Source organism: Colletotrichum fructicola, assembly GCF_000319635.2.
Source record: "Colletotrichum fructicola Nara gc5 chromosome Unknown KSG_Nara_v1_contig05, whole genome shotgun sequence".
Classification (NCBI taxonomy): domain Eukaryota; kingdom Fungi; phylum Ascomycota; class Sordariomycetes; order Glomerellales; family Glomerellaceae; genus Colletotrichum; species Colletotrichum fructicola.
In genome coordinates this window covers 4,223,358-4,246,115 of record NW_027094055.1, presented here as the reverse complement: position 1 = coordinate 4,246,115, position 22,758 = coordinate 4,223,358, and the positions used below count along the sequence as shown (strand labels likewise).

At 52.0% G+C, this 22,758-nt stretch overlaps 10 protein-coding genes across 10 annotated transcripts; 7 read left to right on the top strand and 3 right to left on the bottom strand.

Moving 5' to 3' along the window:
- Positions 1 to 550: 550 nt before the first annotated feature.
- On the top strand, positions 551 to 2,584 carry AMI1-6 (Amidase 1; the record flags this gene model as incomplete). The annotated part of the gene is made up of 1 exon (XM_032019367.1): positions 551 to 2,584. One exon carries the CDS (start codon positions 551 to 553, stop codon positions 2,582 to 2,584), a length of 2,034 nt encoding a protein of 677 aa, XP_031883547.1.
- Positions 2,585 to 3,324: 740 nt separating this feature from the next.
- On the bottom strand, positions 3,325 to 4,352 carry CGGC5_v009914 (uncharacterized protein; the record flags this gene model as incomplete). The annotated part of the gene is made up of 2 exons (XM_032019369.1): positions 3,325 to 4,181; positions 4,241 to 4,352. The coding sequence occupies 2 exons, from the start codon at positions 4,350 to 4,352 to the stop codon at positions 3,325 to 3,327; spliced, it is 969 nt and encodes a 322-aa protein (XP_031883719.1).
- A 999-nt stretch (positions 4,353 to 5,351) lies between these two features.
- Positions 5,352 to 6,221, top strand: CGGC5_v009913 (uncharacterized protein; the record flags this gene model as incomplete). Its single annotated transcript, XM_032019370.1, has 1 exon — positions 5,352 to 6,221. The coding sequence occupies one exon, from the start codon at positions 5,352 to 5,354 to the stop codon at positions 6,219 to 6,221; it is 870 nt and encodes a 289-aa protein (XP_031883718.1).
- A 2,289-nt stretch (positions 6,222 to 8,510) lies between these two features.
- On the top strand, positions 8,511 to 10,478 carry CGGC5_v009912 (Multifunctional cytochrome P450 monooxygenase; the record flags this gene model as incomplete). Its single annotated transcript, XM_032019372.2, has 7 exons — positions 8,511 to 8,718; positions 8,784 to 8,916; positions 8,978 to 9,169; positions 9,233 to 9,384; positions 9,447 to 9,685; positions 9,747 to 10,018; positions 10,103 to 10,478. 7 exons carry the CDS (start codon positions 8,511 to 8,513, stop codon positions 10,476 to 10,478), a joined length of 1,572 nt encoding a protein of 523 aa, XP_031883717.2.
- A 901-nt stretch (positions 10,479 to 11,379) lies between these two features.
- Positions 11,380 to 12,186, bottom strand: CGGC5_v009911 (Vegetative incompatibility protein HET-E-1; the record flags this gene model as incomplete). The annotated part of the gene is made up of 1 exon (XM_032019373.1): positions 11,380 to 12,186. One exon carries the CDS (start codon positions 12,184 to 12,186, stop codon positions 11,380 to 11,382), a length of 807 nt encoding a protein of 268 aa, XP_031883705.1.
- Positions 12,187 to 13,863: 1,677 nt separating this feature from the next.
- CGGC5_v009910 (Vegetative incompatibility protein HET-E-1) lies at positions 13,864 to 14,970 on the bottom strand (the record flags this gene model as incomplete). The annotated part of the gene is made up of 3 exons (XM_066152236.1): positions 13,864 to 13,905; positions 13,976 to 14,775; positions 14,844 to 14,970. The coding sequence occupies 3 exons, from the start codon at positions 14,968 to 14,970 to the stop codon at positions 13,864 to 13,866; spliced, it is 969 nt and encodes a 322-aa protein (XP_066008368.1).
- A 335-nt stretch (positions 14,971 to 15,305) lies between these two features.
- CGGC5_v009909 (uncharacterized protein) lies at positions 15,306 to 15,724 on the top strand (the record flags this gene model as incomplete). Its single annotated transcript, XM_066152235.1, has 2 exons — positions 15,306 to 15,608; positions 15,671 to 15,724. The coding sequence occupies 2 exons, from the start codon at positions 15,306 to 15,308 to the stop codon at positions 15,722 to 15,724; spliced, it is 357 nt and encodes a 118-aa protein (XP_066008349.1).
- Positions 15,725 to 15,734: 10 nt separating this feature from the next.
- Pogk (Pogo transposable element with KRAB domain) lies at positions 15,735 to 16,901 on the top strand (the record flags this gene model as incomplete). Its single annotated transcript, XM_032019375.2, has 1 exon — positions 15,735 to 16,901. The coding sequence occupies one exon, from the start codon at positions 15,735 to 15,737 to the stop codon at positions 16,899 to 16,901; it is 1,167 nt and encodes a 388-aa protein (XP_031883721.2).
- A 1,433-nt stretch (positions 16,902 to 18,334) lies between these two features.
- CGGC5_v009907 (putative FAD-linked oxidoreductase) lies at positions 18,335 to 19,373 on the top strand (the record flags this gene model as incomplete). The annotated part of the gene is made up of 3 exons (XM_032019376.1): positions 18,335 to 18,430; positions 18,528 to 18,945; positions 18,994 to 19,373. The coding sequence occupies 3 exons, from the start codon at positions 18,335 to 18,337 to the stop codon at positions 19,371 to 19,373; spliced, it is 894 nt and encodes a 297-aa protein (XP_031883720.1).
- Positions 19,374 to 19,448: 75 nt separating this feature from the next.
- On the top strand, positions 19,449 to 21,143 carry CGGC5_v009906 (uncharacterized protein; the record flags this gene model as incomplete). The annotated part of the gene is made up of 1 exon (XM_066152234.1): positions 19,449 to 21,143. One exon carries the CDS (start codon positions 19,449 to 19,451, stop codon positions 21,141 to 21,143), a length of 1,695 nt encoding a protein of 564 aa, XP_066008520.1.
- Positions 21,144 to 22,758: the final 1,615 nt, after the last annotated feature.

Below are 22,758 nucleotides of genomic sequence, written 5' to 3'. Positions count from 1 at the left end.
ATTTTGGTCCTAAGAATTGACTTCCACGAAACAAAAACATTTGACTGAGAGAGAAAAGTGCGATTGGATTGATGATGGACCCAGTCGGTCTCTTGCTGGAGTTGTCCCGTCCACGTAGGTAGTCCATCCCGTTGGTAGATTGTCCCCGACAGACCTTTGCCCAGGAAGTAACGGTGACAGCCAAGATAACGTAAGAAAGGAGATAAGACCCGTCCTATATCTTCTGATCGAGGTCATACTCAGCATGAGAACCTCGCGTGTTTGGATCTCACAGTGGCCAGTCGACGCCGAGCGGCGGAAGCGGAATACATGTTCCGCACGCATATGGGAAAAGGTGGAGATTGTCCGTTGCATCGGCGCTCAAACGCCATTCATCGGCCCCGGAGTCGGAGCAGACAAGCGGGGAACGGCATGTTCGTCTGATTTGAGACATGCAGGTCTTATCAGTGGAGGCGCCACGAGTGACGTCTTGATTTCTTGGCTTGTGAAATATTCACCAACAGCAGGATAAGCGCTCATCGCCGAGTTCCAAGCATTACCTACAACTACGATGTATTTATACGCTGGAGATGGCTCTATCTACCCGTACCAATATGGCGCCACGCCTGACTACGCAGAGCACCCATTCGACTTATCGCTGATGTTGAACCAAGGCCTTCAATTGGTTTGCCTGGCTGGCATTGCCAGTGCCCTGGCCCTACGAAGCCCGCTCATTCCCGTTCAGGCGATCAATGGACGTGATTCCGTTTTCCAGCTGGGGAACAGCAGCTTTCTAGCGACATCCGCATCACCCCTATTGGAGGCACCCCTGAACTACAAGCCGGTCACCGTTGCGGCGACGCATATCGTTGCCACAAGCCCGCTCATTACAGCTCAGTTACTGCAGGATACTTTCGATAGGTACCTCGCGGAGGACGACGTGTTTACCGAAGACTTTCTGGAGACCATCATCATTAGCTCAAACTACTCGTCAGGGCTGGATGCTACCGCACGCAGCTTGGTTGAGTCTATCGGGTCGCAGATCCTGTTCTTGCCTGCTTCGACCAACTCGACGTCATCGGCACTCCCTCCAGGACCAGTGCTTCTAGAAGCCGGCGAAGGAACCATCAAACTATCTAAAGTCTTCCGCCTGTACACAGATACCTACAGCAATTTCGTACATGGCGTTTACGAATCAGATGGAGAACACAAGATTCTGAACCTCGTCGATCCTGAATGGGGCTATCCGCTAGTTCCCGTTCCATCGCGCCTGTACACGCAAGTCGACTCTCGGCCACTGGCTGGCAAGAGAGTTGGCGTGAAAGACATCTACGATGTCAAAGGCCTGAAGACAACGCTGGGAAGCAAGGCTTGGACGAGTATGATAGGCGAAGCAAACGCAACAGCCCCATCCATTCAACGCATCATCGACCTCGGGGGCGTTGTCGTAGGAAAACAAAAGACATCTCAGTTTGCGTCCGCAGCCCACGCTTGGGAGTGGACCGATGTCTACTACCCCCAGAATCCTCGCGGAGACGGTTATCTGAGCTGTTCCGCATCGTCCGCCGGCGGTGCTTGTTCGATCGCGGCTTATGAGTGGCTAGACTTCGCTATCGGCTCCGACACTGGCCAGTCTATGCGCCAGCCGGCGGCGTTTGCAGGCGTGTACGGGAACCGCCCTTCCCAAGGAATCATTGACTTGACTGGGGCCATGCCGATATCGTACGGAACTGACACTGCGGGTGTCTTTGCCAAAGATCCTCGAGACTGGGTCCAATTTGCCAAGGTTTGGTACGATCCCGCACTTCATCAAGGTAGCGATCTCAACGAGCTCCCCGATCTCGACATTCCGGATGCACGCACCTTCCCGAAACGCATCCTGTACCCCACGGATCGCCTTCCACTTAGGAACTCAGCCGCGGAGGCTGTCCTTACAAGCTTCCTGGATCAAATTGCGAAGACAATGGGTCTAACCGTTGAGAAGATCAACATCACCGAGAAAGTGGAAACCGTCACTGGACGGGTCTACGACGGCATCTTGACTGATCTGAGAACTCTCTGGACCTATACGCAGCTCAAAATCGTGGCCACACCTCTCCTCGACTACTTCAGCCCCAATTTCCCTGCTCTGGACCAACCATTTCGCTCATCCTGGTGGAATCGTACACTAGACGCCAAAGAACACACCGCAGCGCTGCAGCGAAGACACGACGATTCAGAGGCTTGGCACAGCGAGGTCCTGTTTAGCACGGACGACAGCTGTTCAGAATCTATCTTGATCTACGACATCGGCACAGGCGGCTTGCCGTCGTTCCGAGAGGCCTACCTGAACGACTCGCCTGGCGCCGCACTTCCAGATGCCACTGGGTCCAAGGAGGCTGGATCGATCCTGGCATCATACTTTGGCAGCGCAGACTTTACGATTCCGATTGGACAGGTGTCGTATTACAGTAATGTCACTCACCAGGAGGTGTCGATGCCCGTGACCATCAACATGGTTGTAAAGAGGGGATGTGACTTTGTTCTTTTCAACTTCATAGAAGAGCTGGCGCTGCATGGCATCTTAGCGCCCGTGGCTACAGGGCCCAGGGTGTTTGCCTCTTAATAGGACACTGGAAAACCTCGTCTAGATTATTCGGAGCTCTGCGTAATCTAAATACACCTCACCACATAAGGGGAGAGAGAATTCAATGAATCTATCTAATTAAGCACATCCCCATCCTTTCGCGACCAGATCTTTTTACTATAGAAGACCGCTGGTATCAATCGTCGTAAAGTATAAGAAGTTCGTTCCATGAGCAAAAGACAGCCTAGGTTCATTCACAGTTGTAGCTAAAATCAAAAATGACTACGAGGGCTCAATCGGGGATCGAACCCGAGACCTCGCCCATTCCCGCTGTGCGGAAGGGTTGTGATGTTGCACAAGCACCCGAAGGGCGAATCATACCACTAGACCATTGAGCCGATATCGGATTTCTGTAGACAGAAACCAATGGTTGGTCAGAGGCGGTGTGGTTGCAGCTCATAGATGCACGATGATGAGAACAGCGGGTCATGAGTGGGACTTGTCGTGAACCGAAGGCCCTGAACCGCAGCCCAGCGGGGGAAGTGAGAGCATGGAGAGTACCAGACCTGTGGATAAAAGGACTGGAATTATATAAGATTATTTAAGTCACGGTTTTACAAGAAGTGGTCTAATTGTAATGCATCTATGTCACTGACCTCATCCAGTTGTGGGAGTGGGCGCAACCGATCTGACAGTGTTGTGGAACGCCAAAACGCCAGTTCTATTGACCCTCTACAGCACGATCATCTTTCAGCTTGACAAATATCCACCTTCTGCCGCTACAACTTCTCCTTGGAGTGACTCCGGTCCATGAGATTTCGCTCGGCCGACAAGACCATATTAACATGATTGCTCAAAGCCACCACGTTCTGGTCCTGATCTAAGATGATCACCTCCAGGTCTAGTCTTCCGTTCTGAATGACTTTCGCCAAACACCTGATAAATAACCACTCAACACCGTTCTCTGGCAGCGACCTCTTCACGTCGAGATTCAGCGACAGCGTGGGGTACCAAAACATCTCATCCGACCGGAACGGCGTCTGTTCCTCGCCGCGCCGCGGCCGCCACGCCTCGACGATGGTCGGATACGCATCAGCAATGTAGCCCAGCGACGCGTTCGTGAACCTCTGCCCGGCCTTGAAGCGCAGCCACATGTCCGCCATGCCACGGCGCACGCCCTCGCGCGGGACGTAGTGCTCGAGGTTGTTGTGCGCGCGGGCGAAAGACACGGCGCGGGCCGTCATCTTGTCCCGTCGGAACCAGTGGGGATCCTCGTCCAAGCTGAGCGCGGCGAAGTCCACCGGCTTCGGCGGCGGCGTCATCGTCCACCCGCTGTCGAGGGTGAGGCCCTTTTCGAGGCTGATACGCGCGTTGGTGAGGTAGGCGAGGACATTTCTGCGCGACTTGGCGCTGAACCACGGCGCGGACTGCAGGAGCTCGTGCTGGTAGAGGGTGATGTGCACCGTTGACAGGTTGCGGCCGAGTTTTACCTCTTCGACGATGAGGATGGCCGGTCCGACCTCCGTGCGGTTTGGGTACTCGAAGTGAGCCGAGATGGTGTCTGGCTGGCCGCGCGCGGCGAGGTGTAGGGACGCGGCGCGGAGGATGACGGAGGCGACGTAGCCGCCGTTTGGTACTGTGAGAGCTGCGTCAGATGGGATGGGTTGAGTGAGATGTACGCATCCAATTACGGACCTGAGCCTATGCACCAGGCAGATGCAAGATTGGCGAGATAGACCTTCGAGTCTACCTTTGTCACCTGTGTCGCATCGTTGAATGGAACCAGCTGTTCTGAAGCGGATGCCATTTGAGGTTGTGGGTGAGCTGCCCTGGCTGGACAAAGGTCGAGGGTACACCCCAAGGAGGAGAACACAAGGATGAGTTGAAGGCTATTCTGCTAGACACAAACACGTAAACGAGCAATGAACCAAGGAATGAAGAAGTACCGGATACAATGGACAGTTGTGAGCTCAAAGGATCAGTAATACAGTCTGTATGAAGATGAAGAAAGCTATGGCGATTGAAGATGCATCCCACGTCACTAGAATCCGGGGAAGCTCCTCCCCCAAAACACAGGGGTCACAGTGGACCACGTTCTGGAACAGCGCGGCCGTCGTTAACGATTCAGCGGACTGAATACCCAATTCCGCCCTCTTCTGGTCGGCAGCTGTTTCGCCCGACATCCCGCGCCGCTGTGCCTCGGCTTCTAGACTGTCACCTGACTCTTCCATCGTCCGCTGAATCCTCCTGCGCTTGTGCTAACGGTGAGTCCTTCTGCCTCGGTAAGTGGGCCGGAATCGGATGTTTACTGATATTGGCCAGCTCATACTTCAGTGGCGCTCTCACTCAAAAAATCTCACCTCGTCCAAGCCACTTACTAAGAGAAAGGGGGCTTGACAAACACGGACAACGCTGCCGAATGAAGAGATGCCGCGTCTTTTGTACGCGCCGTACCTCGACTGAAGTCCCCACGGTACATCTCAGATTAGGACACTCGTAAGGCTACAAATGCTCCGATTCAGTCCCAACAGTCCGCCGTAGGATCCACGGTGTCCCAACAATGCGGCGCCGCCGCGTAGACCCGTTCCCTTGGCACTGGGTTCGGAGCCCTTGATAAGATATCGCCGAGATGGAGCGGATCACTCATCAGGAAGTCTCTGCTTGGCCATCGACAACATATGAATCCTGTCATTCCCTGCTGACGCGCGCTGCACTTTGAACTTTGTTCTCATCGTTAATCGCTCATAGTGCTCGCAGATCACTTCACGCTCATTTTCTGCATTTTCAGTGAAGACAAAGACTCACGATGGCACCGAAAGCAGCCCCTTTCCCCGGCTTCACAGCCATCAACGATCAAGTCTTCGTCCGCGACGGCGAGGAACTCGCAGAGGGCACGACGCGCCCTTCCGGGCATCCGCGGGTCGTCATCATCTTCAGCTGGGGCGACGCCGTACCGAAGCACGTTGTGAAATACATCGAGGGCTATAGCAAACTCTACCCGCACGCCAAACAGATCGCCGTCCTCTCACCCATCGTGAAGGCCATCTCCGAGAGCCTGCAACAGCGCGCCGCCAGCATGGCCCCCGTCGTCGAGGCCGCCTACCCGCCCGAGGTCCTCGGCACCCCCGACGAGGACGCCGTCCTCACGCACGGCATGTCCAACACTGGCGCCATTAACTATGCCTCCGCCTTGAAGGCATACCGCGACAGATACAGCAAGCCGATGCCTCACCGTCTGACTGTCTGGGACTCGACGCCCGGGAGCCCTTACATGACTTGGGAGACGCTGAAGCGCTGGGCTAACGCGGCTGCGATGGCCGTTGCGCCGTTTGTGCCGCTGCCGTACATCGTTACGCAAACGATTGTCGGCTTTCTCTTGGCGGTGCACCGTGGCTACCAGCTCGCCACAGGCTCAGAACCAGCTCCCGTGTTTAGCATGAAGGCGTGCAACGACATCACGTATGTGCCAAAAAGCTTGCGCAGGTTGTACTTCTACGGCAAGAGCGACAGGATCATCTCGTACACTGAGATCGAGGAGAACATCGCCGTAGGAGAGAAGGCGGGTTTTGAGCACAAGGCCGTTGTGTTCGAGGACAGCGACCACGTGGGACACATGCGCATGCACCCCGAGAAGTACTGGGCCTCTATCCAAGAGTCTTGGAAAGACGTTGCGTGACAATATTTTGCCGGGTTATCGGATTTTGGCGTTACGGTCTGAACAGAGAACTTTGGTCTGGAGTACTAAGTGAATAGACACGTCAGCTTTGATGGGGAGTATGCAGGGCCATAGCCCCCTATCGTGGTCTTACGTTAGATACCTATTTCGGCGTGAATTGCAGGCGCTGAAGTCTTGGACTGAGTCTCGGACTGTCTTGATTGGTTGCGCATCGGTAGGATTTACGGTTTCCTCTATTAGGAATGAAGATGGAGTAGTAAATGCCCACCAGCCTGTTCATTCGAGGGAGGAAAAATCAGAGGTAATATTAGATGCAACGTTTGGTACCTGCAGCGGCAGCAACACAGGAATCGGTAGTCGCGAATTTGAAGAACAGAATTGTAAGCTTGTTCCCCGACATGTTCTTATGGCTGGACTTCGGGCGACCCCTGAACTCACTTTGTGCATCTGTTTTCAATGCTTCTTTGGTTACCTCATTTTGTCTGTTCTAGCTTTCATTTGATTTTACAATATTTCATAATGGACGAGCTGCAGCGTTGAACGGGAGTTCAGGCATCACTCATAACCCGCTCATATGACGTCACATTTGCGTTCCCTCAACTTCACCTATCCTAGAGTCGTCTTCAATTTCGCCAGTCCAACCTACGAAGCGATGACTACGCCAACACTCTCAACACAATCTACAATACTCTGCAAAAAGAAAAACCTACAATGAGCTCTAAACTCCCACTGACGCCGCTTTCGTCTTTGCGCGTCTCCAAGCACTTCATCCCAGCACATGGCTTGCTTCCAAACACCAGTATCCAGAACAAGCCCTTGATGATCTACCATTCTGCCTTCCAATCCGCAAGCGCGTCCTCCATAGAGGCGCATCTTTCCTCAGTCGGTGTCGTCGAGCCGCAGTGGCGATATACGATGTACAGCACGTCACACTTTCACAGCACGACTCATGAGCTGCTTTGCATCTGCAACGGGCGAGCAAGGCTGTGCTTTGGAGGAGAGGAGAATGAGGGCCGTGTCGAACCGGTGGTGGAGAAGGGAGATGTCATTGTGGTCCCGGCTGGGGTATCCCATCGGCTGCTAGAGGATATCGACGGACGGTTCGAGATGGTAGGGAGCTATCCTGCCGGATGTCATTGGGACATGTGCTATGGCAAGAAGGGGGAGGAAAGCAAGGTTGTGACCATCAGCAAGCTCAAATGGTTTGGAAAAGATCCGGTTTACGGGGATTCGGGTCCGGTGCTGGATGTGTGAACCTTTGTACGAGGTCAGAGGTGGCCATGAGAAGTGATGGAATACGAATCATCAGCTGTATGTTACCGGTGACCAATTAGTGAACCTTTCCGAGCCTTGAACCTCTGTATGGTCCAAGCTCTTCCACTGCATGGGAATATTTGACACAAACGGTAAATCGTATGAAGTGGTCTTCCGATAGACCCTAGGGCTTACTGGATCAACTGAACGCAACATCTGCATGTAACCTGAACAATGCTGTCTCATATAGGTTACATGCATGATCGGGTGGGATCACATCACCGAACTACACGTATTTTGGTTTAACTCGGTGGAGCCCAGGTTCCTTGACCGACATGGATACAAACAGGCAGGCTCGAGAATTTCGGGAAAAAGCAATGACTGGCAACGAAGCTCCAGATCCCACATACCGAGACAGAAACAGACCTCCCGATTGGTAAACCGCGTCAGATGATTGGGGCAGTCTCCAGGCTGATCTGTGAATTTGAGGCTCAAAGACGGGTTCTGCTCGGCTTCTCCACCAAATGCCGCGTTCCCACGTAAGCACCATATGCCCGTGATATGGGCCGCTGCAGCGTGCGGCCATCGCCACGGCCGAATGCATGGCCCGGAGCCACTCCGCTTCGCGACATCACGGAGCTAGCGGACGCAGCGGATATCTTGCCGATGTGATTCGCGCGACCCAACTTCAATGAAACCCTTCCCTTGTTCGGGCCCTTTCCCACATGGGGCAGGATTAACACTTCAGATCTCGGCACGACGGTAAGCTGACTGCAGTCCACACTATGCGATTATCTTAACCCCGTCTGTGGAGCAGTCATTCTTCCGCCATGTGAGAGGTTCATCTCATGAGGTCGGCACTTTCGTCACCTGCGTATGATAGAGGTCCCACAGGCCATGAGTTAGGCAGCGGGGTCGTGGCTGGGTTAGGGAGATCCTACTACATAATACGAGTAACCTTCCCTGGTTCCCGGTCTCTGAAACTGTCGACTAAAGGGACATCCGTCTCATGCAACAGAATCCCAGTCCTTCATGATGAAAGATTCTGCTCTGTTCATTGGCTTCGCTGCCACCCTTCTTGCGGTCTTCATCGTTGACAAGCTTCTCCAAGCGAGGAAGAATGCCAATCGTCACCCTCTTCCACCCGGCCCAAAGGGGCTGCCGCTCGTTGGAAACATTCGCGACTTGCCTCAGCCGACTGAATTTGCAGCTCGCTTTTGGTTGAAGCACAAGGATCTGTACGGTATGGCTGCAAGACACTGCATGACTATCACTCACTGGGTACTTTGGCTCACGCCCGCTGCGCAGGTCCGATCAGCTCCGTCCAGGTGCTTGGTAAAACATTGATCATCATCAATGATGCCCAGGTAGCATCCGAAATGCTTGACAAGCGATCCTCCGAGTTTTCGTCCCGGCCGACCATCGTCCTTGCAGGCGAAATGTAAGGATATAACTCTCCTAGCACTAATCACCTCTCTTCTCGGGATCTGACTAGCTACCAGGGTCGGATGGAACGACGGCACAGGGCAACTGAGATACGATGACACTCTCCGCCTCCACCGGAAAGTCTTTTCTCGGATTCTTGGGACGAGATCAACGGCAGCACAGTACAATACGTTGCAAGAGGCCGAGGTGGGCCACTTCCTCTTGCATGTGCTTGACAACCCGAAGAAACTCACGGAGCATATTGCAAGGTTAGTCAAACCTATCAAAGGACATGCATCTAGTTATTAGCTGACGGCGAGTGTGTGTACTAGGGAAGCTGGCTCTGTCATTCTGAATATTGTCTACGGCTACAACGCCGAACAGTTCAAGAAAGACCCCTTGACTGGGATGATGAATGACGCCATGGAGCACTTTGCCTACGCAGCTACCCCTGGGAACTTTCTTGTCGACATCATTCCAATTCGTAAGTGATTATCTTCATTTGCTCCCAGTAGGTTTATCCAAGACATCGCTAAACACCTACAGTGCGATATGTTCCTGAATGGTTTCCCGGAGCTGGATGGAAGAAGATCGCCAACAAGTGGGCTGCTGAACTGAAAGAGACCGTCGACACCGGATACAAATTCGTAGAAGACCAGTTAGCTTCGGGGAAGAAGAACGACTCGTATCTCTCACGAGCGATGTCGAGCAGCGAAGATACCCCCGAGAACGTGCACAACAACAAATGGACTGCGGCATCCCTATTCGGTGGTGGAGCAGATACGGTATGTTATATCTCGTTGTATCCACTAATGTGGGAGCTGATGAAGCTGACACATCGCCTAGTCTGTCGCATCAATAGCCACATTCTTCCTCGCGATGGCGAAGTACCCCGAGGTGCAGAAGAAGGCGCAGGAAGAGATCGACCGCGTCATTGGCAGCGACCGCCTACCTAACCTTGATGACCGCGATAAGTTGCCGTACATCGAAGCAATCGTTCTAGAGATCCTGCGATGGCACCCAATTGGGCCCATGGGTCTTCCACATTCATGCGATCAAGACGTCGTCTTTAGGAATCATTTGATCCCGAAAGATTCATACTTGATGCCAAACGTATGGTATGTGACGTATCCTCTTTTACCTTTCTTCGTTGTCCGGATAAATGACGGGAAGCTTATTGCACCATATGCTGACTTTGGCAGGTGGTTTACTCATGACCCCGAGGTCTACCAAGACCCCATGGAGTTCCGACCAGAAAGGTTCCAAGGCCCCAAGCCAGAGAAGGACCCAAGGAAGATTGTTTTCGGTTATGGCCGTCGGATATGCGCTGGACAGATTCTTGCTGAGAACTCGTTGTTCCTCAACTTCGCGCAATCGCTTGCCGTGTTCAATATCGAGAGCCCTGTTATCGATGGTGACGTGGTCGAGCCCGAGGCAGAGTTCAATCCGGGTGTGATTAGCCATCCGGCACCATTCGACGTTTCTATCAAACCTAGAACCCAACACCATGAGAACCTTATCCGATCCATTGAAGAGAGGTTCCCGTGGCAGGAGTCGGATGCTCAAGATCTGAGATAGGCACGACAGAACGATTGACAACTGCGCAGGTGTAACGATACTCTGCTTGTAAATGTAATGCTTTACACAAGAAATCTGAGCCTAGAGACACGCATGACGTGGATGTATGCTATCTATGTGCTGGCGGTCGATACACACATATGTTACAACGCTTGTGGTGGATTTGTGCTCTCCTTCAGCACAATAAGGTACATAAGTACTTTGTGTCCTTTTTCAATACACTATTGGATGGATAGGCCGGTTTATATCAAGATTCTAGACGACTCCAAGCTGTCACAAGCCAGGAAGTCTGTATGCATCGAATGCGGCTGGAGACTCCAATCTTCCTGAACCCCTGGCCGCGCTTGAGATAGCGGCCATTGAGTTTTTGTTGATACAGTAGGACTTCGGCAATTTTGTGTTGGAAGGAATAATGGGCTGTGGTGGTGTGAGGAGGGAGATGCCTGCCCCCTGTAAGGCGATTCGCGCTCTCTTTCTATACCCCCGTAGGTGGCTATAGAGATTTCTCTATGAAGCCCAGGTTATCCCAGTCCTCGAAAATATCCCTGTGAGAGCTATATGGTAGTTGAAAAGGTGCGCCTCCAGGCGGCAAACTGCGAAGAAGAAAAGTTAGAAGGGAAGAAAGATTCCTCAACTCCTCAAACCTGTGACCAACACAAAGGCCTCGGCCGATGAATAACAAGTATCTTAACTGGTATCAAACAACAAGTGAGGTCGTCTTGTCATCGACAGTATATCTCTGGAATGGCTGGTAGGCATGCTATTGCATTAGCCCCTTTCGTATGACGGCTTGAGGTGCTACCCTATCCAAAAGCTGAAGCAAGAGGGAAATGAAATAAGGCATAAGCTTGATTGAGTTCGAAACCTTATAAACCCGACGCTGAGCAGTATGAAGCATATTTCAAGCGAAGTACGTGAATCGTAGAATGGCAACACGGCCTGATTCGTGACCCAGCGCCATCGTTGGACCCCAGGTCACGCAGGTATTGGTGCGATACTCTGGAGGAATCCAAATGATGTTCTTCCCATTCTTTTGGACCCATGAACAATGGTTTTCAGTACTGTAGCCTGCAACATGAATTTCTTCAAGCGGCGCAACTTCAATCTCCTTGGGGCCGGCAGCTGTTTTGCTTTCCCACCGAATAGCTTTGTTGCCGTCTTCCCAATTGTAGGGAAGAAGGTGTGATCCTGTCTCTGAGAATCTCACTTCGTTCAACGCGTAGAAGTTGTCGGGACTTTTGTAAGCCACTCTGCAAGTGCCTTCCCCAACGTCCCAGAGACTGATGATGTCTTTGGTCAGTATCGCAAGTGTGGCGTTGTCGGGTGAGAACTCTAGACCTGCAATCGTAGAGATCCTTTCATCAGCGAGTGATTGCAGGCATGTCGTTTTACTAACGTTCCAAATCTCAGCAATATTCCCATTACCTTCAGATATCTTTGCAAGCAGGATACCGTTGCTGCTGAATGTTACCGATGCCCCGCTGTCGGATGCCTTCCATTCGTTCAGCTCCTGCAAACATTGGCCCGTACTGGCATCCCAAATCTTCAAACCGCTACCCGATGATACCGCAAGCTGGGTCCCATCGGGCGAGAAGGCCATCGTGTAGATGAACTGATCCTCTTGACTAACAGGCGTGACATTGAGGTCCATGCCATCTGTAAGATCCCAAAGCTTGGCACCATTTGAAAACGTAGCAGACAAAAGCATGGTGTCATCTGGGGAAAACGCCAGGATATAGGGGTTACCGACAGGCTGCAGAACTCCAAGAAGTCGGCCCGTTGTAGCATCCCAAATCCTTATACAATCAACTCTACAGCTTGCACAAGCAACCTTGGCCAGGTCTCTTGAAAAGGCGACATATTTCCATTCATCAACAGGAACAAGTATTGTCCTGAGACATGATGGGCTCGCTAGATTCCACATCTTCACCGAGCCATCAGAAGATGCAGACTGAACGTGGTAATCATCGGAAGCAAACGCAACCAACAATACGTCCCCATCGTGATCGACAAATGTCCGCAGGTGCAGGCCTGTGATCGAATCCCATACAATGATGGTTTTATCTACGGCTACTGCAACGTAGTGACCGTTCGACGAAAAGACGATTAGCTTAACACGGCCTCTCTGATCGTTTTCTCGGAGTGTTCTCTGGAGTTTGCGTGTTTCTACGTCCCATAAACGTAGGGCTCCCTCTGTCGAGCCTGTAGCCAGCATTGCTCCATTGGGCGCAAAGGCCATCGATGAAACCCGAGTTTCCCGAGTTTCAATCGGCTCACCCATCTTTTCGCCCGTCAAAATGCCGAACAAGAAAACGTAGCCATTGGAAGCCGCAGCAAGGATAGATTCCTCAGAAGGGGCCACGGATGAACCATGCCATCCAAAGCCAGTGTTAAGTTCATGGAGCCAAACCCCTGTGGCGACGTCTCGTACGCGTATTTCTCCCCTACCAACATCAGATGCCAAAGCTTCCCCGTTTGACGAGAAGACCGCATCGCAGATTTCATCCGAAGGATCTATATTTTCTAAACAGTTGCTCCACTCACTGCTGATCGGAGGAACCATCTTCATGGACCACCAGTGCGGTGTCTCATGCCGGTACAGACTTTTGATGATGCTGCCAGTAGGAGCAAATGTTAAAGAGGAGTATACTTGGAACGGATCATCTTCTATGCCCACATAAAACTGTTTGAAAAATCGAAAGGCGTCTTTGACAAGATTTGCGAGTGGAGACGACTCTCCAGAATTCTGCAAACAATTAGTCACCATTAGGATCGTTCTATGGTTCTCCTCGTCACAAACATACCAGGATCAAACGCTTAAGCTCGTGAATGCAAGCCATGCCATCTCCCATGCTTTGCATAAAGCTTATGGCTTCCAGCCAGTGCAGGTAATGTTCCGTCAGAAACGCGTGGACTTCATCAAACTCCTGTGTTGTGGGCGGCAATCCCTGGCTTAGATGTTGAGCCCAATTAACACACGGATACCGAATCGGTACTAGAAGGTCAGGGCTGGGTGTGTGTCTTTTGAATATGTGACCCTGCCCGGGCTTAAGATTCTGCATGGTTTGCCGAAGGCCGGTTGACATTGCTCGCAATGAGTTCGAGAACAGCAAGGTATGCTGGTGGGCAATTCCCAAAGGCATGATTCTATCGAGAGAATGTTTCAAAAGAAAGTCTTTTGCAGACTGGTGTACTAAATACACAGTATTATCCCTGAGGACCAAAAGAGAGCCGCATTCTCCGATGATTTCTGTAAGCAGTTCGTCGTCCAAAGGCGCCTGCACCAACGTGGCCAGTTCTTTCAAATGAAGTGGTCGAAAAGTAATCAAAACCACGGCCAAAACTTTCTTATGTAGATCCACATCCGTGGACTCGAAGACTTGATCTAGCATGCGACCATACAATGCATCGAGCCCTTGGGGATGTTCTTTCAATGTCGTCAGTGTATGCCTCCTTGGAAGCTTACGGTCTCCAAGCCGTTGTGCGACAATAGATACCCAAAGGAATGTGCCGTTCGAGTAAGAGGTCAAGTAGCTTTGTACTGCATCCCGAAGCATCGTGTTGTAGCCCTTTTGTAGCACGAGTTGGCTCACTTTGTAATTCGTATATGCCAATACAGCTGCAGAAACAGAAGCTTCATTAAGCTCTAGGCAGATCGGACACTGTCGCTCAGCTGTCGCCATGGCCTCCTGAATGTTTGACCAGTTCCGACTCGATACAACCACCTTAGTGGGGGTCGAAGAAAGTCTGATAACCATGTCGAGAAGATCGTCTAAACGTGTGGTGCATTCGTCCAGCGCATCGATAACTAGAACGATCTTTTCCATTCCTTGATCTTGTTGGGATAGCATCTGAGCCAGGATCTTGCCCAATGCAATCCAGCTATTGGCGTCTTCGAAGAATCGCTTGCCTCCTTGTCTGTGTTTTTCTCTCACGTATTGGATCAGAGATGGCCTCTTTTCCAGCAGCAAGTATATCAGGCCACGAAGCACGGCGGTGGCAGTATTGAGCCGCGAATCGGTTGCTTGGCAGAAGAAGTAAACGGGTTCGGTTCCCTCGTTCGTCAGCTCATTGATGAGGCCGCAGAGGAGCATTGTCTTGCCCTTGCCAGGGTCACCCCTCACCCAGAGTAGTCGTCTCTCGGAGCCATTACGCCACTCTTGGAAGTCAGAATTCTCCAGGATCCAACGATATGAGTCGCGGAATAGTCCGCCCTTGGTGTGCTCGATGCGATCTTTGTCGTCGCGAGGATCGGTAATGCGTAGGTCGGCGAGAAGACTTGCGTCGCTATCTTGAGCTGCGAAGGGGAGTCATTGATTAGCTTGTCCACTTCTACGACCCAGAGGCTAAACTTCGCTGACGTACGAGCGTTAAAGTTGATGTTGTGTGCGTTGTACTGTGTCCCAGAGCCTGAGTTATTGTTCTGGGGCCCGGCGGCAATAAACTGGTCGCCTGGTCCAGAGCTGTTGTGCTGGTATTCTGTTCCTGCCATGATAATGTGACAAGTATCTCAGAAATACAGGCCACAGGCTTTGGACACCAGGATCGCTTGTCGACTGCAAAAAAATTGGAATCTCGAGACCGATTTTCTACTGCCTGATGGTGGGGCAAGGAGGAGGTAAGTCAAAGCACCCACTTTCCGGCCACCCCTGCATTCCGGCCACCCAAAAAATGCCGCCCAGCCACCCACTTTCTAGATAACCTCCTACTTCTAACTACTACAACATTTTCTGTTTTTATCCAAACTCCATCATTTTTTCAGGATACCTTTTTGATTACTTGATGGTTCAGTATACCGAAAATGAGATTAACCAAGCCCTTGCCGATATGGCAAATGGCATATCGGCCCGCAATGCCTCCAGGCGATGGGGAGTACCACGATCAACACTTCAAGACCGGACTAAAGGCGCCCAACAGAGAGCAGCTGCCTTTGAGGACCTCCAGCGACTATCCCATACCCAGGAGGCTAAGCTGGCCAGCTGGGTGCAAATCCAGGCTGGCCTCGGGCTGCCACCAACCCATCAACAAGTGAAGGACTTCGCCCAGCGCATCCTCCATGCCATGGGGGATACCCAACCCCTAGGCAAGCGATGGATGGATGGATTCCTGCGAAGAAACCCATCTATCAAGGTCCAGAGAAGTCGCTCTATTGATTCCAGGCGTGTTAATGGGGCATCTACTGAGGTTATTAGGCAATGGTTCAAATATCTCGCGATGCCTCGCATCACAGCCATCAAACCAGCTAATCGATATAACATGGATGAGACTGGCATCCTTGAGGGCAAGGGGGATAATGGGCTGGTGCTGGGAAGGGCTGCCACGAAGTCAGTTAGGAAAAAGCAGCCTGGATCACGAGCCTGGGTATCTATCATCGAGTGTATCTCTGCTGTTGGCAAGGCACTGCATCCACTGGTTATATATAAGGGCAAGAAGGTCCAACAGCAGTGGTTTCCTCTAGACCTTGACCCATACAATGGATGGGAATTCACAGCAACAGAAAATGGATGGACTACTGATGATACTGCTGTTGAGTGGCTGCAAAGAGTCTTCCTCCCTCAGACTAGGCCCTCTCAACCTGACCAGGTCAGACTGCTTATCCTAGATGGGCATGGGAGCCATACGACAACAGATTTTATGTGGGAATGCTATACCAACAACATCCATCTATTATTCCTACCACCACATACCTCCCATGTCCTCCAGCCACTTGATCAGTCAGTCTTCAGCCCTGTCAAGGCAGCCTATCCTAAGGAGCTTAGTTACCTCACCCAGTGGAACGATTCGACTATCATAGGCAAGAGGAACTTCATAACATGCTATCAGAAGGCTCGCCTTGCTGGTCTAACAGAAAGCAATATAAAGAGTGGCTGGAAATACACTGGGTTATGGCCTGTTGCTGCTGCAAAGCCACTTATGAGCTCCCTACTACTACCCAAGGCATCATCAGCATCACTAGCACTATCAACACCACTCAACAAGAAGGCTAAGGGTGCTTATGATGCCCAGAATTCCCAGGATAACGAGGAATGGGTATCTGGTTCCTCTGCTGTTAAGTGGTCTACGCCAAGGAAGATGAAGGACCTTGGCGACCAACTACATCTGTATAGTCAACTGGAACAAAGTATCGCCACACAACGCCAGCTCTTTAGAAAGGTGAAGAAAGGCTTCCAAGAGCAGTCCATGGAGTTGGCTACCGCCCAGCATCAAATACAGCTCCTCCAGGCCCAAGTCAACAATAGCATCACTAGGAAGAGGAAGGCTGTTCACATCGACCCAAACACGAAGTTCGCGACCATTGGCGACGTACGGCAGGCCCAGATTGAGGCTGGCGATGCCCTCGATGATACACATGAATCCAGCGCCTCTGATTACCCTAGTGAGGCCGAAAGCTGTATAATAGTGGCAGCGATACCCAGTCGATAGTTGATTAATAAAGTGGTGGTTGTTATGAATGCATCATTTTTGGGTGGCCGGAATGCAGGGGTGGCCGGAAAGTGGGTGCTTTGACTTAGCCTGATTTTCCGTGCAGCGCTGACGGGCACATGACCACATGCAGCCAAGACCTCGCCGCAGCCTTCTGGGCTGTCATATGCGCGAATCGCTCTTCAATGCTGCCTGGATTTAATAAGCTTCTGTTGTATGTTGTCTATTCTACTACATCATGCATGCCGTTCCCACGAGGAACCCCAAAAGATGCACCAACCTAATCGTGAATGACAAAGGCTTCGCATGACTGCTAGTCAGTCTCCAGATAAGTATGATACCATAAATGTATAATGAAAGAGCAATACGAATAGACATGGACAGACGATGTTCACATGGGCAGAAGATTCATTCTTCCAAGGATCCGATGTTAAAATGTAAAGAGACTGATAAGGCTGACATGGCGAAGTTTCCTTTTCTATTGGTTATACGGTTCCGTTGAAATGCGGTAGACATGGCCTGAATTCAGTTCAAAAACAGGAGGATATTCTAGCACTAGAAAAAGAGTTACAGTCTGTGATGATTCCCCTGAGAGATTCTGTGTATTGTATTGGTGCGCATATCAAGGTGACCGGCTCTTGAATACCTAAGGTAGTGGTCGGAATGTGATAAGGCTGCTACCAGGATATCGCTGAGATGTTTTCGGACCCATTGATGCTTTAAAGCTACCTTGGCGAGCAAAGGTGATCGGGATTACCGTGTGCAAAATTAAACTAGGTATTGGAACAAAGTCGTCGCGATTAAATTTATGATGTGATTGTATCATAAGCTCTGCGTAACGATTATGGCGCTCAGAGCTTGACGTTCCATTTCTTAGAGCCACGGGAGGAAGGTTAGGATGAACGACAGTGGTTTGTCCCAATAATAGGAGTGCATACGAGTTATTTCGGCAGCCGTCGGGCCCGCGGCCATGCGTGGACGAGCTTCTGCTAATGACCTTCTGAGCCCAACCACATAATACAGTTTGTGGTGTGGGGGTTCACGGCACTATAAAAAACTCTGTTTAGGTATGCTGCAGGGACATATCCACTACTAACCAGTAAGTATCCACGTCCACGGGTGGTATCGTGATGCTGCCCATGACAGTAGAATCCGCTGACTAGGCCTGCTTCCTTGCCCTCGTGCTAGTCCGCGGAAACCCGAGCGACCGGTGCAGACGGCGCCTCTGGTTCGGGTGCTGAATAGGCGATTTGACTGGTTGTTTGCGAGCCACATCCGGTCTCCCTACGCCTGACATGCATCTCTCGCTGCCGGGGATCATCTATAATATGATCCCAAGATGAACCTCGAGACCGTGTTCAAAGGGGGCGGTTCTGCATCACGATCGTCTTTAACACACCTTTTACTCACACTAATTTCCCCCCTAAACCACGATGGGTTTCTCGTGTTCAATCGCTGCTGCCATTCTTGCTGGCTCCACTGCGTTTATCCACGCCAAGCCAACCTCGTTCAGTGGTTGTGACGGAGTTGTAGGTGCATCCCAGCGTCCATGTGTGTTTTTAAGTGTGAAAATGAGGGAAACGCGAAGGAGGAAATTAGGGAACGTGTACTCACGGTGCGTTGAAGTGTCGCGACCTCCACCAGGATTTCCCGAACCAGGTTCTTCTGAGAAACGAAACCGCGTACGCCTTGGAGCAGACATCCTTCTGGTCGACTGTCCAGGGTTCTGCCTCTCCGATCTGCTTCTTTACACCTGAGAACGCAAATGAAGTTTCCAGAGCAGTTGTCATTGCTCGGGATGGTCAGTGTCAATTTGCAGTCAAGAGCGGAGGTCACTATTCGTTCGAAGCATCCACCATTGACAACGGTTTGGTGGTTGACCTCGCCCGTATGAACGATACTGTCGTGAGTGATGACAAAAGGTCGGCTGTTGTCGGACCTGGTGGTCGTTGGTCCAACGTGTATCCCATCCTGCAAGAGCAAAACCTCACCATCCCTGGTGGGAGGATGTTCGGCGTTGGTGTCGGCGGTCTCACTCTGGGCGGTATGTCTATTGTCCCGAGTCTCTGTACCAGCCACTGACCGTCTGTAGGCGGAATTTCTTGGTTGAGCAACCTCCATGGCATGGCATGTGACAACGTCCAAGACTACGAAGTTGTCTTGGGCAATGGCAGCATCGTCACGGCGTCTCCGACCTCCCACCCTGATCTGTACTGGGCTCTCCGCGGCGGTGCAAGCAACTTTGGTATCGTCACTAAGTTTACCTTCGACGCCTATGAGCAGGGGAAGCTGTGGACAGGTCAGCTGGAATACGACAGCGCTGCCAACACGTCCTCCATCACAGCTTTCGTCAACTGGGGCGATCAACTCGTGGCAACCGATCCCAAGAGCTTCAGCGTCCTACTCTGGGACTACAACAAGGACGCTCCTCAACTTCCCTCTCGCCTAATTTTTCTTGGCATCCACTGTTAGTGTAATACGTGGGATACCACCAAAATTCTTAACAGCGGAAAACCCTTCAATTCTCGCCTCCAGCGCCCTCCCGCGATGGCCTCGCAGCCTCCGGCGGGCTCTGGACCGATGCCGGCCTCCTCGGCCGGCCCTGATCGAGGCTCTGGAGCCCCTCCGGAGCCGTCCCCAACCTCAAGGGCTAAACGCCGCCGCGATACCGAGGCCCAGCCAGCCCGGCCCAGCCTCGTGGGAAGCCAGCCCGACGCCTCTACGACAACCCCCTTAACGGCTAAGGGACCCTCAACTGTGAATGGGACAGCTGCTGGAGCTGTCCTTACAGCCCTTAGTGAAGAGGCCAAGCTCTACGAAGCCCGAAAGGATGTCTTTATGGCTATCGCCCAGTCTGTAGACAACGTGGTCTCTTGCTTTGAGGGGCCTAGGAAGCAGATCGCGAAGGAGGCTACAACCTACGTAGTTCAAGCCTTGAAGAGGATCATGGGGAACGGAACGGCGGCCCCGACCCCGAGCCGGAATTGGGCTAAGGTGGTAGCTTCGGCTGAATCTGCAGCCCCAGCCCCAGCCCAAGCCCCGGCCCCGGCCCCGGCCCGCACCCAAAACCCAATCCATCCCCAGGCTCAGACTCAGACTCTAGCCCAGCCAAAGGAGGACCTCCGGGTCTTTGCCCGCATCCCCGAGGAGGGCCTAACGGCTGCTAGGAAGCATGCCCCTTTTGCCCTCCGCCGGAAGGTCTGCCAGGCCCTTGGCCTGCAGCTAGCAGATATCCCACATATCTACCACATCGCAACTGGCTACTCACTGAGACCCCTGAATAAGCAGGTTCAGCAAGCCCTCCTTACGGACAAACAGAAACTAGCAGACAGTCTTGGAGCCTATAAGGTTGAGACCCCTACTAAGTGGTTCACCTATGTTGTCCCACGCTGCCCTGCTAAGCTATGGACTATCGATGGGGATGCCCTCGACCCAGCTACTCTAGTTGAAGAGGAGGTCTTTGCACAGACAGGATGCAAGCCTATCCGGGCCCGCCAATCCCAACTTGGCGTGAATCCTATCACAAACGAAGTCTCTTGGATCATCTCCTTCTCTGCAGAAGTATTACCCTTCAGACTCTTCAACCAAAGCAGCAGGTCTCAGCTTATCCAGAAGAAAAAGACTATTGCCCGACATGACCCTGGTTGCCAGGGATATCACTCGAACCGATATTGTAACCGGCAGCCACTTTGTGGCAACTGCAGCAGACCCTCAGGCTCCCACGAGACTTGGCCCTGCATAGCCAGACCGAAGTGCGCAAACTGCGCCGGCCCCTTCCAAGCCAACCACAAGGGCTGCCCGGCAAGGCCCCTAGTGGTTAACGGCTCCCCTACCCTCCCAGGTCGGAAGGAACTCTCTCGGATTCGTAAGGCTGGGCAGAAGGCTTATGAGGCCCTCTATCAGAACAGCCAGGCTAGCACTCAAGCTACTGACAACCACCAGCGGTCCAGCGGAGACCCAACACGCCACCAGCCCGGCTCAAAGCGACCACGCGCCCCTACCCCTGCCCAGGATTCAATTACCGTAGCAGACGCTAGCGATACGGCAAGCTCTAGTAGTATGGATGAGGACGAGAATGAGGCTGAGGCAGACGTCTATATCAACAACAACCCTGACCTACCACCACTACCTACCCAGCATACCCCTCCTAGGCTAAGCAGCAGGGCCCAGAGGGTAGCTCAGAAGCCTGATTATAACGTGACTAATGCCTACACACACCTCGACCTCGACTCAGAGCAGTAGGCTCAGAATGGCTACCCCACGGGTATTACGGGTCGCCCAGTGTAACGTGGGGAAGAGAAGCCCAGCTCATACAGCTCTTCTAGAGCTCTGCTGGGCAGATCAGATCGATATAGTCCTGATCCAGGAACCCTGGATAGGCTATAGAGATAAGATGCAGATTAACACACACCCAGGCTTTAACTCCTACGTACCAGTTGACTTCTGGAACAGCAGAGACACAAGGCCTAGGGTTATGACCTACACACGCAAAGGTCTAAGGCTGCAAATACAGCAACAAAGGCCTACCCAATCAAGAGATATCTTGTGGGTGAAAGTTGGCGACCTCACTATTATGAATATATATAGGCCGCCAGATGAGCCTATAAACCAAGCAACCAGCCTCCTTCTAGATTACCAACCGCCAGAGAGAGCCCTTATTGCTGGGGACCTTAACGCCCACCACTCCTCATGGGAACCTGGGTCCCCTAGCCGAAATCGAGGAGACGATATTGCAGAATGGGCGGAAGGCTACGATCTTCTGTTTATTGGGGAGGTTGGGGCCCCTACCCATACCCACGGGCATACCCTCGACCTAACCCTCTCAAATATCCCCTTTACTGAGGCTTATATCAGCCCACACCTACACCCAGGGGCTGACCACGAAGCCATCACAACAATTATTCCTATGAGTAGGGCCCAGGAACAGGGACGCCAGGCTAACCAGCTCTCAGTACCAGAGTCAGCCCTACCACGGCTGATCGACCTAGTAAAGGCTGGGGCTACAGCCTTACCTACTCTAGGGGAACTGCCCAGCCCAGCAGAGCTAGACACCCTAGCTGCCCAACTGGTCAGCCTCTTCTATACAGCTATTCAAGCTGTAGGCAAGAGACGGACTAATCAGGGTAGGGGAGCCCCCTGGTGGACAGAAGAATGCTCAGTAGCCCACCAAGCTGCTATTAAGGCTAGGCGCCAACAGGCCCAAGAACCTGGGCTGGTCATACCTCCCCCTATCCTAGAGGAACAAAAGGTCTTCTTAACAACCGTTAGAAGGGCAAAACGCGCCTACTGGACTACTAAGGTTGAAGAGGCTAAGACAGACCAAGATCTATATAAGATCATAGGCTGGCGGAAGTCAAGCCTAGCAGTTAAAGCTCCGCCTCTAATAGTAGAAGGAGAGACGATCAGCAACACCTACGACAAAGCCCAAGCCTTACGAAAGGCCTTACTCGAACGGTTTAGCGCTAGAGATGACCTACCTGGGAACCCTTTTGCTATCCCAGTGGTCACAAGGCGTCTTATACCCTGGCAGGATACAGTTAGTATAGAGGAAGTACGCCAGGCTACTCTAACAGAGACTACAACCCCTGGGACTGATAGGATTACTACAAAGTTACTACAATGCACCTGGGGTTTAGTAGCTAGGCCTATACAGCAGCTCTTCCAGGCCTGCGTACAGGTAGGCTACTTCCCTAGACCCTTCCGCAAAGCGGAGGTTGTTATGATCCAGAAACCGGGGAAAACAGACTTCTCTAAGACTGGGTCCTGGCGCCCGATATCTCTATTATCCTGCTTAGGCAAAGGCTTAGAGCGGTTGATAGCAAAAAGGATGGCCTACCTTACCATCCTAGAAGGGGTC